At 42.9% G+C, this 20,340-nt stretch overlaps 1 protein-coding gene across 1 annotated transcript in view; it reads right to left on the bottom strand.

Annotated features, from left to right (window-relative positions):
• sema6a (sema domain, transmembrane domain (TM), and cytoplasmic domain, (semaphorin) 6A) overlaps positions 1–15,610 on the bottom strand; it is a 46,536-nt gene extending 30,926 nt beyond the window's left edge. The window contains exons 1-5 of the mRNA XM_068760624.1: positions 15,511–15,610; positions 14,593–14,710; positions 5,934–5,994; positions 4,617–4,679; positions 3,923–4,024 (exon numbers count right to left, since the gene is read on the bottom strand). Coding sequence (XP_068616725.1) covers positions 3,923–4,024; positions 4,617–4,679; positions 5,934–5,994; positions 14,593–14,710; positions 15,511–15,610 — 444 coding nt within the window. The remainder of the gene's footprint in view (positions 1–3,922; positions 4,025–4,616; positions 4,680–5,933; positions 5,995–14,592; positions 14,711–15,510) is intronic.
• Between the last annotated feature and the right edge of the window lie 4,730 nt (positions 15,611–20,340).

The following is a 20,340-nucleotide window of genomic DNA, read 5'->3' as shown; positions in this document are numbered from 1 at the left end:
ATCACTTCACTTCTCATTGGTGTTTTCCACAGGCTAAATGCTAATTAATTAGACAAACACAAAGTGGATCCAAAATATGCCCATTAGGAATGTTTAATTGGTTCAGCGACAGCTTTACAACCAGGAGTGAAGGACGGGTTTATCTCTCACCGTCTTCCTTGTTTTTATGGCTCATACATTCTCTATCATTGCAGAGGGACATTTGGAATCTGACTGAGCCAGTGCTCCACTTATGAGCTTCTTTTTTCTGTCCGTTTTTCTATTCGTTACAGAATAAGAAGGTTAAATGTCTTTTTTTTTTTTTAGGTGTGTCCTAAGTGAAAACATTGGTTCAAAATACTGGTCTAATTTTGAACCAATTGCTGGAGCCAGGAGAGGCAGAGGTTGACAGATCAATAATTAGTAATGGTAAATATAGAATGGGGCTAAAAATATTTTTTAGAGATCCCTGCAAAATAATATATTTTCACATTGGTTTCTTATAGTTTGCAGTTGAATGGAGTCCCCACACATACATATTTCTATGTGCAAACCCCCCTTCATAAGGGTCAGGAGCACTAGATCACACCTGGGCCACAAGCAGTTGCGTAAATCCAACAAGGACATGTCACACTAGGAGATTCATAGTCATGGCCCATTTATCTGCCCCCTGTTTCTGAACCCTGGGAGAATGAACCCCCTCCATGTTCACCTCTTACACTCATGCAGGAAACTGGAGTGTTGGCAGCTGCTGAAAGAAATGTTATTTTAACTAACAGAAGAAAAACTTCAACGACCTCTCTTTCTATATAAAGACCCCCCCCTTGATGATTACATTAAATCTCTCTGTGTATATTAATCATATTCGCCATGCAAAGACTTGACAAACATGACATTTCCCAGCGCACCTCAGGCCTCTTGTATCGAGACGAGGACACATCACCTGGGAGCCAGCGCCTCAAAGCCTTCCCACTGATTCCCTCCGCTTTGCTCAGCAACCGGGGATGAGACTGACTCCAGTCATACATTAGCCCAGCTGGACGGAGTGTTTATTATCACAACACAGCAAGGGAGCGACATACGGAGAAAGCAACACAAGGAAAGATGGTGGCATTTTGGGGACAAGAGAGGGGGCGAGAAATTAAGGCCGTTGGGAGAGAAGACGGGAGGGAGGAGGGCAGGTGGTGAAGCGAGGAGAGAGAGGACGGTCCCGAGACTGTCAAGGTGTCTGTCTGGTCTTATTTGGAGCTTTTTCTAGCAAGTGTGTGTGTGTGTGTGTGTGTGTTTTGACTCTATCAACAGATTGTTTAGAGGCAGACAATGAGAAGAACCTAGAAGAGAAAATAATTATTGGTAAAAACAAAAAACTAAAATTCAAACAGAGGCCAAAAAAATAAATAAAGCGGAAACCAGATTGAAAAGGTGTTGGGACAGTCTAGAGTGGTGCTGGTTTGGGGGGGAGCCCCCACTGTCTCCCTCCGTCCCTCCTGCTTGAACTTACAGCATTGTTGATTAATGTGGGACGAGGCTGGCCCCAAATCAGAAGCTGTTTTCAGCACTGTAACACTGGGGGTGGAAGGTGGATTCAACCACACACACACAAACACACAGACTATTTTTATTATTAATATTATTATTATTATCCACAATGATAATAATTTTTACTCAAATCAACAATTGACTGAAATAATTATATTTCTCTTATTATGACAGGCTAATGTGTTGCTTATGTTTATTTTTAACAAACATTCGCTTATCATGTAATTTATGTCCAGCGTGATCTGACTTTGTGTTTGCACAGGCAACCATGTATGGATGTATACATTTTACCAAGACCCTCCGAGTCTCATGGCGCGTAACCATAACTCTGCCAGACTAGCAGCGATATCAGTTTTACAACAACTAAAACCCAAACCTTGAAACCATAACCGGGGACGCTATAAAAGCTAAATGTGCCTGATAAATGCGTTGCCATAAATCCTGCTTTCCCCACAGGAGCAGTCAGTGAATTGAAGAATATCCACTCTGTGCACATAGCATGCTGAACAACGAAGGCAGCAGAGCAAAGATGTCATGTTTCTCCAGTAAACACATCTAGTGAACCAAAAAGAACCACCTGGATAACATCTCGATGGGCTGTGACACCTGCTCAGAATAAATCGACAGTGGCATCCTTCAGGTTGGATCTGCTGCTGAGTCCTTCTACCTGCCTTCATGCTACCCACCCGTCTCCACGATCATTCCTGCATCACCTCTTCTTCGCCTGTTCCTTCTTCTTCTCTTAGTTATTACATGATGTGGCCTCTCACTGAACACTCCAGTTTTGAAAGCATGTTTCCAGTTGTTTTTTTTGTTTTTTTTTTAAGCACATTTCAGGAATTTTATGTGTATGTATACATTTTACAGAATAATTAATTGGAATAATAAAAGATTTTCCAGTGCAGTTTGTTCTGTCCTGCAGGTCAGGCCAGCAGTCGCATCTTGCAAAAAGTGTTTCAATTTGCTTATCAATAAGATTTAATCAGTGTAATGACAAAGCTGCTGACTTTTCACCACACAGCACCAAAAAACAACAAAAATCTGCATCAAGGGAAGAAAAGAAATGAGGCTGTTTTAACAGTTTGATGATATCCTATCTGCTTTTATGTTTGTCTGGCTGCATGCGTGGGTTGAAATACTGGAAATGTTTCTCGCCTCTGTTCATCTGCTTTCATGTCTGCCAGCCTTCACCTCTCTCTTCACGTTTATCTTGACATACCTGTTTTTTGTGCAGGCCATTTTTTTTCATGTGTGGGGAATTGCCCATATGAATATGACCAGTAAAGGGTCTGTTTACAGGGGAGAGGTGAATCAGCTCTCTGGACCTCTTCACCTCAATGTAGGAGTGTGTGTGCATGAAAGATGGTAGGTAGTCAGATTTCTCTTTTTTAAATCAGGCGTGATATAAAGTGCGCCTGGAGATACCGATATTGGAGGAGAGCCTGCTGAAATGCAAACGTGATTCATCAATATCTCTTGATTCATAGCTCACTGCAAAACATTGGCACAGTTGGGGTTTCAAAATGTGTGTGAGAGTGGTAAAGGACAGGGGCCTGTTTACTCCTGAATTGAACTTGCATCTCGAGTCAATCACTGTAAATCAGGTGCTAACGCATCCAAGACACAATGAGGACATGTTGACATCCAATCAAACGTCCTACTATGTGACCACGTTCTTTGAGCAGCATGTAATCTCAAGTGTCCCAGGACTACGTCCAAATAATATACCTATGTCCTCTGAGAAAGAATGAGAATTTCTCTATTTAAATAGTACGTTTCAGTGACATATTCCACAAAGAAAATCTCACAACTTTTACATTTGTTGAACCTGGATAAACTTTTCAGAACTGCTCAGACAAATTCTGAAGGATTTGTGCTTACGAATTTGTCATTGAACGCAGCAAATGTACGTCAGCACATGCGTCAGTTTGTCACAGCGTTGCTGTACATTTTTGGCAACTGCTCCAGGTCTGCAGGTTGAACGCACTACTTCCACTGATTTCATCATTCCAACTAGATTCATGAAAAAAGATGCCATTTTATTATGCCAGACATTTAAAATACAGTAAACAGAAATATATCCTTTCTTAAAATATTTGTATGAAAATTTGAGGTGGGATGCATCTTTTGGAAATACTGCCCATAAAAGAAAGTCAATAACTTAAATTTTAATTCTGCAGAATTTATCAAAGTTACTCCTGTTTATGAAAAAGATTCTTGCATATGGAGTCAGAATGTGAGATCCTATTTCAATGGTCACTCAAGATGCAAGACGAGATGCATTTTCAGCGTGCTTAAAGACGTGTCCAGTCGCCAGAAGCTTTAGAAACTATAACAGATCTTGTTCTGAGGTTAGTGCAAAGTGCAACGTGCAAAGATCTGCTTTAGAAATGTGGATTCCTACCTTGTAGGTTCGACAGGAGGGATTGAAAGCGTTTGTTCCGCACACAAACAAAGTGTCTTCGTTCTGCTGCAGGAGGACTTTGATGAAATTGTGACACTCGTCCTTCAGGGAGAGGGAAGAGAAAGACGAGAGGATGTCCGTGGTGGCATTTGTGAATTTTAATTATAGACGAATAGACATGTGGTTTTAAACACAAAAGTGGCTTTTGAAGTACAGCATGTGGCGTGGTTCAGACAACATGCATCATCAAGCACATATCATGAAACATTTAGTTTCCTCGTGGTGCATTATGACATTTACAGGAAAATTCAATGCCCTTTATGGTGTAATAATAAAGTTATTACTCATTTTAAACAGCCCTTACAGTAATATCCATTCATTACTATCACACTGTTTGATACGAAGCTTCTCAGGGACTTGATCTATAACTTAAAAAGACAGAAATGATTGTGAACTGCTGGGTTAATGTGCATGCGTGTGTGTGTGTGCGTGCGTTCGTGCGTGTGTGTGCGCTCCTGTAGGTGTGTGTGTGTGTGAGCATCAAAGAAGACTGTGAGAAATTGCATCTGCCTCAGCTTGTCTGTCTTGCGTGATCGCTAAAGCATTTTATGATAAACGAGGTGACATTTGTTCTATAAATGTGTTTAGAGTGTAAACACATCATCTGCAGCATTTTACTATACATATATCTTACCTTATGCTTCCCTTTCATTCTGCAAGTGTCGACATCAGCCTGTCTGGACTTCCATGTCATTTTCTGTGAAAGAAAATAGACAGATGGAGGAAAAAGACAAGACAACAAGGTAAACGTTTAATTGGGGAAACCAAAACAAAAGACGCCATCAGCCTCAGAAATCGATTAACACAATCTGAGCTTCTCCGTCAATGAATCACCTAATGAGGCACGTTCTCTGAGGACGTGATTCTCTGCACTGATCTGAGATCAGTTTACCTTCATGAACTTCCAATTCTGTGCCACAGAGGGGGAAATGAAATACTGAGCGTGGATAAGGAGGACAGATCTTGGCTCAGAGCTGAGAGCTCATTTGTGTGGATTGATTCCCTGGCCGTTCTTGTGTACAGACGTGCACACACACACACACACACACACACAGACACACTCAGCTCCCCTTGGCCTGGAGGTCAGTACTTAGCCAATACTTGCCAGTCAACAGCAAGCACGCAGACAGAAAGGCATTTCTGATTGTCACACACTCATCAGTCAGTGTCATATTTGGCATCCAGCAAAGCCTCGGAGAGGAAAACACACACACCACTTCTGGACCCGCCCTTGTTGTGGCCTGGGGGTCAGTCTGAGCTGCTGTTTAAAGTGCCAAGCGCCCGTCGCTGTTGTACAACATGTTTGGGTTCCGGCCACTGATTAAAGACCCTGAGCCATCAATCAAGCTGCATGCCTCCCACCTGCCTTTCATCTGCAGCCTGCTCTCATTAGGACCCATTCACAGCGCCGCTTTGACATTGCATTGGATGACATGGAATGAAAGCGGTTGTTTTATACACAAGACGCTTGAATTCGGTTTGCATGCATTATGTTAACAGAGTGGCGAGTGGGGTTGTTTTAAACCGAGGTAAATACGAGGCGCTTCTTTGTGTGCTCTTAAAGAGCACAAAGGGATCTTGTTCCCCTTTGCATCTATTTTGTCCTTCCTGATCTTTCTGTTCTTCTCATCTTCCACTGTCCATGTCCTTTCCTCTTTCTCTTCCGCCCTCCATTGTCCTCTCAGCTTTCATTCCTCGCTGCTCAGGCCGTCCTGCTGTCCTCGCCGATGAGCGTGGATGACGCAGGAGGTCTGCTGGCCGATTGATTGGATAAACGTCTTAGCAGGGTCAGCACGGCGAGCATCTCAGGCTTTCACCGGCGAGTGAGCATGACCGCTACCAGCTTCATGCATACTCCCACGAACACAAAAATACTCACAATGGGCCCAACATCCGGGCTATTAGGGTTACACGTACTGCACGGGATGCCGAGAACAGACGTTTAACTCACCTTATTGAAAAAGATCTCGTCGCCGTTGGCAGTGTCTGTGTCCACCGTGTATATGTGATCCCTGTGAGGGATGGAGGGAGAGGGGGAGAAAGAGAGAGAGCGCGATATGATAAGACAGCAGACATTCAGAAATGCAACAGACAAAAACCCATTTCTTTTCTCCGCTCTGATTTTTCCCTGCGGTCTGCAAACAACATCAGAAAAAGGGGCTTTGTGTAAACTTTGTACAAACTTCAAAAATGACAATAAACAAAAAGAGGCCAGATCTATTTGCTCTGTCAGACAGAAACATTCAACAAAGGTTTAAAGCGCCGTGGCGCAGGCCTGGGGACAAAGAGGCTTTGTCCCACGGAAAGGTCTTTGGAGGGGGGGGGGAATGCACGGGAGGAGGGGAAGGTTGAGACGGGAGGTGCCAAGTCACTCAGAGCTGTTCAGGTCAATTAAGCCTAGTGTTTGAGCCACAGGAAATCTATACTAACACTCATTCATGGCTCAGACAAGCAGACTTGTGTGCTGGCCTGGAAATATACAGGCTTCTCCTGTACGACACAGTCCGGCCCCAGCAGGGCATATGGAAGACATAAAACCCACAGGAGTAAACGGCATCTCAAACAGATGGGCTGGTGGACCAGGCAAGGAGCTGCACCTACTTAACAAAGGGAATTAGGGTGCAGACAGTCGGCGGGCGAGGGCAGGGGGTGGGAGGTGTGGAAGTGGAAGCGAACAAACGGTGGGGGATTTTTCAAAGTTAAGGAGAAAACTCAATGTGACTGTGCCAAATGACGGCACTGCTTTAATTTGTTGGAGATTAGCTGTTGAACGTGTTTCTAATGAAAGGGTATAACAGTGGAAGCGTCAGACTCACGGCTTAATTGCGTTCCAGCTCCCCAACCTGCGCTCCGCCAGTCAGCCAGCCTTGCTCTCTCATTAACGAAATCTAATAAAGTCTTTGGAGGAACGGGCATCTTGAAATGAAGCCTCTTATATCTCTTTCATGGGGGCCACAACCGTGTCCTCCAGGATAAAACCCAGTCTACTGTACATGATCAGCCAAAACACTTAAATTGAATAATTAATCTTTGAGAGCAGTTGAAATTAAGAAAACGACACCACTTTCTAAGTCGCAGGGGACACGTATCAAATGCGGCCCATAAAGTCGCGAATGTGAACTGTGTTGTGCGTCACTGCCTCTTATTTATGTGTGTACGCCATGATATCAAGCTTAATTCACTTTGATTTGTGCTAGCCGGCCCTCAGACCTGAGAAGTCTACGGAAACCTCTATAAAACAACGCTTTTGTTTGTGATATTTTAAAAAGTTACATTGCTTTCAGCTGTCTCGAAGTTCACTGCTGTGTTTTTAATTAAATGCCCCCCGCCTCACATCCTCACACTAAATAACGTCTTCTGTTTTTAGGAAGTCCACCTATTTATGACTCCTTAGCTGCTAATTGTGTCCCTCATAACAGATAACCACAAGTCACTTCCTGTTTGCTTTACTCATGCCCTTCCTTTACTTGCTTGAGTTTATGCATGGTTTAGTATGACTTTTCAATGACTAAAAATCAAGCATTTCAGACTAAATATAAAAAAAAAAGGTGCTGCAGAATGTCATTTATTAGGACCTCTGGTAGAACAAGCAGTCAGGCTAATTGATCTGGATTGAATTACAAGGGTTCCTGAACGACCTTGCTGTGTTTCAGTGTTTCTTTCATCTTCCTGCCAGGGTAACAGGATACGCATCAAAGAAATACTGTAAATTTGATTCATAAAATGGTAACTGTGATTTGTCAAACACAGAGGAAAGGCAAAGGGAAATAAAACCTTCAAATGAAAAACTAAAAATGGGTAAAAAAGAAAAGAAAAAGTGAACGATGATGATGAATGATATCACTATAATCAGCTGTCTCGTTTAACGTTATTCAAAGCATATTAAAAGAAAAAATTGTATATTTAATTCCTTCAAGTCAGCAATGTCAAACTAAAGTCCATCATCTACAAAGATGTTTCATGACCGCTTTAGAAGAGTGCAAAGATCTGCTAACGGTCGTTGGTGTTTTGGTTTTCCAAGTGCAATGATTTTGTGAAATAAATCATTATGAAAATAAAGACATTTTAGATTTGTGATCTATCCATCAGTAATACAATATCGACTCGCCTGCAGGATAAAATCAGTTGAAAGCAAAACATAATGACTCTGGCAAAAGTAGGTAAAAATGGATGAAACTTCTTAAAATGAAAACTCAAAAGCTATTAAATCAGAGGATTACATGGCAGATTTAGTATAACCCTGAGGGTCTGGGATTTTAAATCAGCTCCTGAGAAATCTTTAATTGACTGCTCAATAATTTTGAACGCCAACCCTCTCGGCTACATTCCCTCCTGCCCCGGTGCTGGCAGCGTCCTCGAGGGCCGAGGCTTTCCAGCTGATATTCCTCTGGTTCCACAAGAGATAATACAGAGTCAGGCCCTGCTATAATACACCAACAACCGGAACAACCGGAATCCATATGACAATATATTCACTTCTGGTGGAGAGAAAAACAGTGGACAGAGAGAAAAGACATGATGCATGTCTTAATTAATGGCACATTTCTTGGTGAATCTAGAACCACTAAAGTTATCAAGGATAGGCATGACGTTTCTGCCTGAGTCCATACGCATCGTAGTTAATCAATATCATCGATGGTCATCCATTTCTGTCTGATCACAAAGCACAGGCTTCTGTTCTGACATTATAAAGAGAAGCTTTTTTCTGGGTTCTCCGCAGATTTGGGGATATTAATAAGATGTGCAAAATGTCTGCATGTTCAGATTTGAATGGGTTGAATGGGACTCAGAGACGAGATACGTCTGAATAAATTGGGATAATGGGGCGTTGAGCAATTTAATTTCATTAATCAGATGTTTCATTTCCAGGACTTCTGCTCTACCTGCTGATAAACAGGCTATGTCAAAGTCCCAAACCACAATAAACCTCCTGTTGCTTTTATGACATCGCCATCTAACTGTTCCGTTAACCTCACACAGTACCTTTGCCTCACGTCGCTCCCTCCACAGTGCCCCCGTGAGGAGGTGTACCTCTAGCACTTTAATAACCTCTAATCACCTCTAAACGATTCAAAGCACCACCATTATGCAGAGTCTCTTTGGTGTTGATGATTGAATTTGAAACACTGTGTGACTCTGAGAAATAAAATAAAAAAACAGGACCCCTTTGACAACTCATGAGTGTCGACTATTGCCCGTCAGTGTGAATCACTTGGCGTGGGCTACACATTTCCGAAAATTCAGGAACAAAAATGTCTGATGGAAGGTATGCAAATATCCTCTCAGACGCTGAGAAAGGACAGACAGACAGAAAGAGCCGAATGATCAAGGCAGTAGGTCAACTGAATGTGAGCAAGAGCGCGGCACTGAGAGCGAGACGACGTCGAGGGGTTTCCTTCGGACATGGGGCCACGCATGGCCCTGAGAACAGGGGGGGCTTTGTGCGGAAGAATGTCATTATTATAACAGAGCATTTCTTCCGGGATGATGGCGAGCCAGCCTGGTACATCTGCTGGGCCTTTGTCAAACTATCTTGGTCCGCCTTAACAAAAAAACATGGAATGTGATTAGCATGCATCCCCTTCTCTCTCTCTGCAAATTAGATGCCTGCATGTCCACCATCCTCATGCCCCACCCTCTCTCTCTCTCGTTACCTTCCTCGCCCATAGTCCTCTCTCCTCATAACTGGAACATGGGTGCTGGGGGGAGGGTCTATTGTACATTGTTTTGGCTCTGACTGGTTCAAATGCTCTCCACAACGTTGATGGGATGGAACAGGGAAGCCAGTAGGCACCTTTGAGCTGCGTGTGTGTGTGTGTATGTGCGGGGATACGGTGGCATGAAATACAACAAGCCAGAGTTCACTCTCCCCCAAGGTGAGGCAGGTTGGTCTTCTCTAATGCTTAAAGTTCCTTTATGCTCTTTCTCTCCACGTCTCCTTTTGTCTGCATGTTTTAGCATTCTGCTGGACTGAGGCTTGCGAGGCTTTATTGGAGCATGTGCAATTTGCACAAATAGATAGGAATATATAATAAGTGCATAAAATATATAAGTCATTACTGATTAAAATGAACCCAAAATTCCCCAAATATTTCCAACATCTCAAATGTTTATTGCTCTAAACTTATGCTTAATGATTCAAACTTATGTAAAATGTGCTTCTGAATGATTTCATTGATGCCAATGAATGAAATAATAACAAATATTGGTAACATTTTTACACACATATGCAACCACTGCAATAAGATAATAATATGTAGAAATGAATATGATATATTATAAATAAAAAGGATTTGTTTTTATAAGACCATCTCCAAACAAAACAGTAGTCAAAGCATCAGTATACGTATTACATTCTGACCAAATGATTTTTAATTCAAAATCATTCCGCGAGGAACATTGTTTGTGAGGGTGGACATGGCTGCATGTCGTTGATGCTGCAAAGAGAGCAGGCAACCATGTCATCCTAGTCATTAGTGGGTTTTAACAGGATTTGGTGCAGCTACAATAATGGAGACTCTCGTGGTCTCCACTGTGAAGCCCAAAGAGACCCAACAGGGAAGAACAGCAACCACAGATGCACAGAGGTGTGTTGGGCCCTATCTCTATCACTACCCCCCCCCCACACACACACACACACACTCAGATTCTCACTGGTTCTCATGCTACCCAGCCTCCCAGAAGCGTGTAAACAGATTGTGGTTGGTGTTACCATGGCAATGGCTGACTGTGGGCTGAGAATGGCGACTATGCCCTGCATTTGGAGTCCTGGGGCATCATCGCCAGGCAGGCGATGCAGTAACACCCATGCCCCATTATGTATGGCCCGTTTGTCCCACTCTTCATGAGTTTGTCCGTACGACCTCAAACCTTGCCTCGGCCTTGAACGTTTCATTTTGAGTTTCATAAATCCTGGTTTTAGCGATCACTTCTATTGTAACCTTGATGAATCCAATATGAATCCAATAAATCCAACAAAACAGCCGGGTTGTTTATATCCCATCTGATTATCTGTCTGACATGCCATTGGATGTTAATAGTTTTTACTTTAGTAAGAACATTGACAGGCATGGCCTCCACAAGAGGAATAAAGAAGAATTTAAGATCAAAGCAGCGTAAATATGAAAATAAATCATTCGTCATTATTACTTAAATACTAAATACTTTTTATTGATTTGTCCCTCGGAGGGCAATTTGGTTTACAGCAGTTACGCTTTCTAACTGCAGTCTGCTGCTGGTCGCCGCGTGTGCATGCGCCCAGGCAATGCGGGTGAAGTGTCTTGCCTAAGGACACAACGACAGTGTACACATGTGCCCGAGCCGGGAACCGAACAGCCAACCTCTCGATCATAGGACGACCCTCCCAACCACCTGCGCCACCATCACCCTATTGTACGCATGTCTTGTACTCTGTGCCAAATGTGACCATATATGGGCATAGTGTTACGAATATGAATGTGTGTGAACAACATAGGTAAGACATTAAACATTTTCACAAAGCTAGAGGTTCAAGAAAACGCACATGGTTTATATCAATCTCACAGTCCTGATTTTGATAAAAGGTCAGTATGGGAATAAGTTTGAGTGACTGCTAATAGAGGCTGAATGATTGAACACACACACACAGTAGAGGGACAAGACATAAGATGGCTCTCTATTGCTGACATACACACACAAACACACATACACACACAAACACACATATTTCCACAGATCAGGAATGATAAGTCTTTCAGTGGATTGTGATGAATTTCCCCATAATGCTGTGCATTGAGTATCCTGAAAAAGAAATATGGACCCCTGGGAGAGGACTCTTCCTGCATCCACCTCTCACAGCATCAAGAACATTTATTACTTGACCGAACGTGACTCTGCTGCTAAATGCCTAAAACACACGTGACAGCATACACACATAAACCAAAGAGGTTGTAACCATAGAAGTTTTTATGTTCGTTGTCTGAACTTTAATATGCATCATGTCTTCATTTATCGTCACAAATAAACAGCTGATCCGGTTGTAAAATAAACCACAATATATATATATCTATATATTTAAAGGGTACATGCAAGTCAACCTAATGAAAGGATGAATCTGATTATTACATGACTTCAGAATCACATCTGTGCAATGGCGTCCATCAGTGGATAATTGGGAACACGACCTTTTTGCAGAAATGATTTTTATTTATCTTTTAAAGATCTGGTATTTGAGGAAAAGTGAGGAAAATCAGCGAAGCACTAAGTCCCAACAGGAAAAACAAGATGCATTTTAAGGCCTGCATTTGGGAAGACTGACATCTCGTTATGCTATGTTGGAAATCTAGATAGCACATCTTAGAGAATTGGAGCACTAAGGGTGCCTAATTCTACTAAATCAATACATTTCATTCAAGGTTCAGGCTGGGGATGAATGATCAATCATGCCATCTGTTCCTGAGGCCCTCTGTTGCCAAAGTCTTTGCCTCGTTCTCTCATTGGATTAAGCCACTTTTATCTATTGAAACTTCTTCATCAGTTGCTGTGTTTGAATGCATCTCAGAGCTTAAAAATCATGTCATTTTATTGCCAACATCAAAACAGGAGCCAAATGGCTTGAACACACTGAGCAGTCATTCAGAAAACCGCCCGAAACAGTGTTGGGCTTTGGACTGTGTTCACATTGGCCATCTGCAAGCTGCTGTGCACCAAGAAGCGAGATTCAATGGTCTAAAGACGTGATGGAAAAGCAGTGTGAGCCTGCATGGCCCCGGAATAAACAAGGCATTTGACCGGACAACCGTCTATTGATGCTGGCTTTTTTTTTGGGGGGGGGTCATAAATCAATTCTCGCTGAGTTAAATGACAGCTTGTTTTCATATAGATTTTTGAGCAACAATCTCCTTAAACTATTTGTCATTTAACTTTTACATGTTTTTATTGATATCCTTCTTGCTTCAGCCATGTGTCAGCTTTCTCGTCAAACACACACACAGACGCAATCGCAGGCTGCAGCACCCATAAGCACAGGATCACAACACATCACCCCTAAACTCCATCCATTTGCACGCACACGGCTGCACATCGCAGTCAGGAAATCACTGGTCTCTCTCTCTCTCTCTCTCGCTCTCACTCACACACACACACACACACTGGGTTTCTCTTTTACTCTCTTTCCTTTCCCACTCTACACCTCCTCTTAATGACCACAGATATGTGTAAAAACTCTGCCACTTAAAGCAGCAGTCTCTCTCAGCCACTTCATTGAACATGCTTGGGATGAAAACAAAGAAAGACCCCCTTTGTGGTGCTTAACGGAATCCAATCAAGCCTGCCATTCAATTAGCCACAGACCGCACCTCAAATGGATCAGGATCCATTTTAATCAGAGCTTCTTAATGCTGCCTTACTGCAGTCACACCCTCAAGACCACATTGAAAAGGAATCTGCGCATTGAAGCTTTGGAAATGGAATTCTTTATTTTCTTACAGAGGCAAAGCAACGTGATCAGTTTGAAAACACTGATGATGAAAGAGAAGACAAAATCCATACTGGTTTTCGCCATGGCTTCAGATGGTGTAATTTAGTTACATTATCTGGTAGAGATGAGTCATGCCAAAATAAAAATGAAAACCCCCATTGTCAACAGAAGAACGTAAATAAAGGCACAGAAATAAAGCTGGGTTAAGGGTTAAGAATCGATACGTGAGGGCAAGTATGTTGCCAGAAAATAATAAGACAGTGAACTCTTCTGTATTATTCTGGCATTAATCAATAGCAGAAGATAAATCCAAGCTCTCAAAATGATGCATTTAGACCATTAATGTGGACAATTTCAAGTACCGGTAGTCTTTTCCTGAACTGAGAATAAAATACTTTTATTTGAAATTAGTGTTTAGATTCCAAAACTGTGGACAACATTTGAGGTTAAGTGGATTTTGACTGCGAGTTCAAAATAGAAAACAAGTGAGTGAGTTGAAAAAATAATTCCACCAGCAAAGTGCTTTAAAAGTCTCAGCATTTTGCTCTGAATTCGTTCAGAGCTAAATTTCTGATCCCAAAACCGCGTAGCAGGGCTCCAGAGTTGAGTTTGATAGCCTGAGGATCTAACAGCCCTCAGCAATTAGATAGTTAAAAGGGGATCACAGCCTTCAGCTGGAAGAAGTCGCTGAGACTCGTTTATATCACAAAGTCAAACTGTGATATGAAAGGAGGTGATGAAGGACTTCGTAATCCCGGTGGAACCGCACTTGTTCTGTTTGTCCCGATCTATAATGGCTGGTTTTATTCCACAAGGAAAACCAATGAGGAATTTTCTGTCTAATATCAAAATGGTGCTTTATGATCTCCTGTTTTTATTTTTTATTTTTTTGCATGCATCTTAAGGGAAAACTCTTTATGATGTGGAAAGAAAGACACAATAAAGAAGGAAGCGTCACTACACTTCACATTGCATTCTGTCATGGGTTTTCACTCGTTAATTAACACAAGGGTTATTGTTAATAAGTGAGGTGTCGGTCTCTCGTGTTATTGCTTCATCAGTATGGATAATATTCCCAAAGAAAATGGTTCGATTCCATGACAGCCAGTCCTCCGCTCTGGGATAAAACACAAGAATCTGACTGATCACCCACCTGGCAGCGATGTATAACGTGTTGTTCATGATCATGATGAGCTGGATGTCCAGTTTATGACGCTGGGTGTTATTTCTGCCAGGTTTGTGGCCTACAAACGCCGGATACTGCTTTGTGTCTGCAAGGAAAGAACAACACTGTTAACCTTGTGTTCATTACTATAGTAATGTTATTTTTTTTTCTCTTTTGCCATTTCTATCAAGTGTCTCATGGGTTTTAGCTCAAATGTCAATCCAAAACTGTTGTAGGTTGAGCTCCTCCCGTGTCAGCCGTAGCTAAATACGTGCTGCAGTGTACCATGCAATCATCGTATTGTTAGTGGCTTTGGATAAAAGTGTCCGGCCTGAACGCTCCGAGGGAGGAGCAGGTGTATGCGAAGTTGGCTGGGAGCCTGCTTTGCCAGGAGAACTGGGTACAGCTTGGCCCAAAGGAACGTAGGACGGGGCAGGACGGACGGAGAAGCACGGAAACAGCCAGACAAAACAATGACTGTATCTTTATAGCCTGCAACAGCATTTATACTATCACACGCAGCATAAGGAGCCTGACAGAAAAATAGCGGATTATCCTTTGATGTGGGGTGGGCTCCATTTCAAATGCTGCTTTAAGTCCTTCATTTTTGTGTGTGTGTGTGTAGAGAGCCTATCCTCGGGCACCAAATTCCACTCAAAATACAGTGCAAAAGCTTTCTGTGCGTGTGTGTGTGGGAGCGGGGGGGTTGCAGAAGAAGCAAGGTTTGAGAGGGATGTAGAGGAGCAAAAGGACAGAAAAAAGAGAGATACTGCGAAGGCGTAAGTGTAATGTAAGACAAAGAGGAGAACGCATGGGGGGGGGGGGGGGGGGATTTGTAATGAGAGGGGCAGTGCACATAAAGTGGAAGGGGCAAAAAGGAGGAGAATGCAATAAGAATACACTTACAGTTGCCGTGTGAAATGCTAATGGGCTCGCTGTCTTCGGGGAAGCCCGCCCCGGCTATTTGCAGTAGCGTGAAGTAGAGTAACAAGGCCTCTGACCTCATGGTCGCACTGACACTGTGCTGCTGCTGCCGCTGCTGGTCCTCTGCTGCAGATTTACCTCAGCCTGTGCAGAACAGAAGAAGAGCAGGAGGATGAGTTGGTGACGGCTGAAGGGAGAGATCGAAAAGAAAGCAAGGTTTGTTAAACAATTAACCGCTGGACAAATGATCAGTGCATCAGTATGGCTACAACAAGTATAGCAACTGTCTCTGGCCTATAAATAAACCTTTTATTTAGTGTGTGCCTTTGCAATACCTGGAGAACACAATGCCCTCAAAAAGCTCATTTTCTAATGTGATGTATATGAGCCCACTCGAGTGCATTTTATAGCAGATGTCCCAAATTGTGTTGATCTTTCATCTTCATTGTGCAAACCATGGCAACAGAGATTCTTTCACTGCAGTATTTGATAACAAATTACACCTATAAATCATCCGAGACAATTATTGCGTCTGTAATCTAATCAAGAGTAAAGCATTTAATTTGCATAGAGCACATTCTTTTTTCTTTCCTCGGCTGAAGCTGCAGGGGTGAGATGGTGCCGGGTAAATAGAGGGAGGGATGGAGAATTGAATAAAAGTTGATTTCATTTGTTCTTTCTCTCATGCTGTATTTTCATTCACTATTGTATGTCCAAGGGGGAAAACACAGGGGGGGGGGAGGGAGTAAAAGAGAGAGGGGAGGTTTTGGCATTCTCCTTTTCTCTCTCTCTCTCTCTCTCTCTCTCTCTCCATGCCCCTGTGAATCTTATCCAGGAGAGGAATGAAAACACTATTCAAAGGGAGAATCACTTTAACACTGAGGTGAATACCAATACTAAAGCCTGGATACGACCTTGATCTCACAAGCCGCTCTTACACCCCCCCCCCCCCCCACCCCCCCGGCCCTACCTTCTTTGCCTCCTCGTTCTATCCATAAACTGCTTTTTTTTCTATGCACTATGTTCTATGAAGAAGAAAAAAACCTAATTGATTTTACCTTAACTTTATAGGAAAGTTTGACACCTATGCTTCTCTCTGCACAGCACAGAAATCCTCTCGGCAGAGAAAACGTCTTTTCTTTATTTTGCTGAACCTTGACCAGGAAGTCCTCCTCCTGTAATTGACTGATTGATGCACAGGAAGTGGCGTGAGGCACAGAATGTTAGGCCTTAGGCCGGTGAGTGACAGATGGAGGTAGTGCTGAGCAAGAAAACGAGATCTGAATTAGATTGAAATGAATATGAATAATTCTGTTGTGCCTATTTTTGGATAAGACTTGTTTATGTCTGGATCGAATGTTCCCTCCTTATGACTGTTCACTGATGGAAAAATGCCTCCTCCGTTCTCCATCTACATCAGTGGGATGTTATAAGATGCAACTAATGCGTAGTTGCGTACTTATAGCAAACAACAGAGTCGCAGGAATCATTTCACACTGTGCTCTGTTGTACACAAAATAAATCAAGCACAAAATGAGTTAAGTGAAACCTTAAAGGCCTCTAGTGTCTCCTCTACCAGGCACCACATACAAGCAACAAACCACAGTTTGTATTTACAGAATTACGCTCTTTCTGTGAATAAATTGTTTCCTTATGGGTGTGGGTGTGTATGTGTGTGTGTGTGTTCTAACGTGTTCACTTTTCTACAACACTGTGAATGCCAGTTTAAAGACACGCAACAATAATAAATGCTCAAGCTGAATATGAGAAAAATTAAAATATGGGTGATCTGTCAGTCAAATTTCATGAGATGAAAACCAAACAGTTTGTTTTGGATTTGGACTCAGGAAAAGTACCGTAACAGACAGACAGGCCAAGAACATTCATGGGGAGACAATGAAAATACATTCATTGCAGGCGGAACGGTGTGGCTCTTCCTCTCTTGAGAAGACATAGAAACTAACGGTGGTGCGGTGCCTCCTCCTCCTCAGGCTTTTAATAGATAAGAACATTTTGAGAACCTTAGCTGCTATTACCTCACACCTCCTGTGGACTCGCAGTGATGAGCTCGCTTGTTAAATGTGTGTGTGTGCGGGTGTGTGCACGCATGCATGTGCGCGTAAATGCAAAAACACAGTAGAGTTAATCAAGCCGAAGCCACCGGCAGGCAATAAAAACAAAAGGACCTCCCAGAATCCCTCTACGTATGAATAACTGCACACACATGCACTCGCATAAACATCCTTTATTATCGACATCTTGTCTAAGCAGCAAAAGGAGCATTCACAAACAAACTTGAACCGTATCGGCAACAAACAAATTCGATGCTAAGCCGTTTTGTGTCGCCAGACTGAGCAGGCCAGTGGGTACGGCCGACACCGACCGCATTAGCTTCAACAATAAACATATTACCGTGCTTAATGATGTTATTGCTGCTTCTGCATCAACATGTGGGCTACAAGCGCCTGGAGCTAAGAAAAAGAAAAAGAAACACGCAGGCTTATTAGAGTGACCGGGAAATGTTACCCATCATTTAGTTGCACCTACAAGTCCGTCTGGTTAAGTGCCAGACAAACATGAAGCAGAGGTACCGGTAGCTCATTTCATTAAAGTCCCTGGTTGGCATGTGACCATAAAAACATCATAAAAAAAAAGAAACCCAGCATCAGTCATTTCACCATGTGTCCAAAAACCACACATGTTTACAGGCGACTGGCTAAGCCCTCTAATGCCTTTGTCCGTCAGGACGGGAAGTCGTGTGTTGTTACACAGCCGTTAAGTCAGCGGAGGGACGAGGTCGGGGAGGGTGGACGAGTGGCCAAAAGTCAGCCGTGCACATGCGATGCAGCTGTTCTCTTTCAAACCAAGCTGATTCTGCAACCACTGCCGTGTGCAAAAGGTTTTGAAGTTTGTGATTTAAGTTTGTGATTCAACTGAACATCAGTGGAAACTATGCTTTCACTGTTTTCCTTCTCAAATTGTGATTGATTTTATTTGGACCTTGGTCAATTGTGTTTTAAAGTTTCTCATAAATGCTGCCTGACAGCCTCTTAACAAGTGCTGCCTGCTTCTATTTATATTTGGCTGTCTGGGTAATGTCCACAGATTGCTGCTGAAGGGTTTGCAGATGACAGGAATGCCAGAGAGAGGTGGTGGCTCTCTGGCCATGTGCTGTTGCTCATCTGTGATCGTGGCCAGTCACCGCATTTGGAAGCGGTGCTGCTCTTTGCCTCTTCAAAATGGAATTCTGTAATACATGATGAAATCAGAAACCATAGGGAGCGTGTGGTTTCAGTGTAGCGGTAGTATTTCTGCTTTTGGCAAATGATAAAGAAACATGTCTGTTCTTATTAGACATGATCGCCATCACATCGACACTATTTGTCCAGGAGAGGGGAGTTCTGAAGAACACTGTTAAGAATGTCTTCTGCAGACTATCCCGTCATTGTTTCTGAAAAAGGATTTAAAAATGAGTTCTAAGTCATTTCCATGCAAACAGTTCAAGCAAATCTGCAGAGTGTTCAGGCAACAAATTGAATTCAAAAGGCATGTCTCCACGGAATTGTTGCTTTGGAGATAAACCATCCTTTCCAACATGAATACAGGAAATAAATAAAAAAGGGACGTCTGAAAAATACGAGGTGAACATGATTGCTAAAAACTAAATAAATGCCAAAGTTATTTTAGAGGTAGATAAATGACAGCAGGGGAATTCCTGCTGGGTGACAATCTCACAGTGTTACAAATGTGTGTGTGTGTGTGAACACAACACACACCCCAACACCAGACAACACTAAAACTGAACACTTTTACAGCTCAAGCTTATAAACGCTGCTTCATGCACCAGGGTCTCAGACTAACGTCCACGCTAACACCTCTTTATGGGCAAGGCTGCAGGAAACGGTACAAGGAATGTAAAAGCATATGCTGATCCGCCATGCGAGGATATCAAATGGAACGCATTTGATCCTCCTGCGAGGCGAGTGTGCGCAGGCAGGTGTTTACATCTGTCAACCCTGGCTTGATAGATCAGAGAGAAAAGACAGGAGGAGCTGCCTGAACTCTGGAGGCCACGATAAGAGGATGGAATGGAGAGAGGGCTGGAGGGAAGACAAGAGTCAAAGCAGCATCCAAAATAATCAGACTAACACAGACACACACTGACATGCACACGCCCACAAGTGGTTGTATCGCAAAGCAGGCGGCCCTTTTCCTGGTCCTCTCCTCTGTTCCATCCATTAGAAGTCGCTTTCGAATGAATATCTCTACGGAGGTCGTCCATCGTGGTTTGATCATTAAAAGACAAAGCAGTGGACGTGAATGAGGCACCCCGTCGCTGGAGGCCCTATAATGAGACAAAACCCCAAATGCAAGAACGTCTCTCTCTCTCTCTCTCTCTCTAAAGAGGCAACGGATTGATTCTGGAAGCAGGCCAAAGATGACTTAAAAGGAAAACACGGAAGAGAGAGGGACTGACAGACACCAGCTCAAAAGCACCGAGCCGGAACACCAGCAGCCGAACAAAGGTGCTCGGTGACCGTGGGATAAGCTGCTATCTCGTTCAGCCTCTGTGATCTAAGTCATCAGGATTGTGCTTCTTAATCATTAAAAACAATGAGATGTCACAAAACAATGGACATCATTGTTGGAATTTATGTCTTAAAAGGCCTGCACCTTTTTAACGAAGGAGCATGAGCAAAGAGGAGAACGAGGCAACGGATGAGAGGGATCGATAGTTACCTGACATCAACCCCTGATTTAACATATAACACCAAAATGAGGATGGCACTGCTCCATAGATGGCGCAGGATT

The sequence above is a fragment of the Brachionichthys hirsutus genome, chromosome 4, assembly GCF_040956055.1.
Source record: "Brachionichthys hirsutus isolate HB-005 chromosome 4, CSIRO-AGI_Bhir_v1, whole genome shotgun sequence".
NCBI lineage: Eukaryota > Metazoa > Chordata > Actinopteri > Lophiiformes > Brachionichthyidae > Brachionichthys > Brachionichthys hirsutus.
This window is presented reverse-complemented; position numbering and strand designations above follow the sequence as displayed.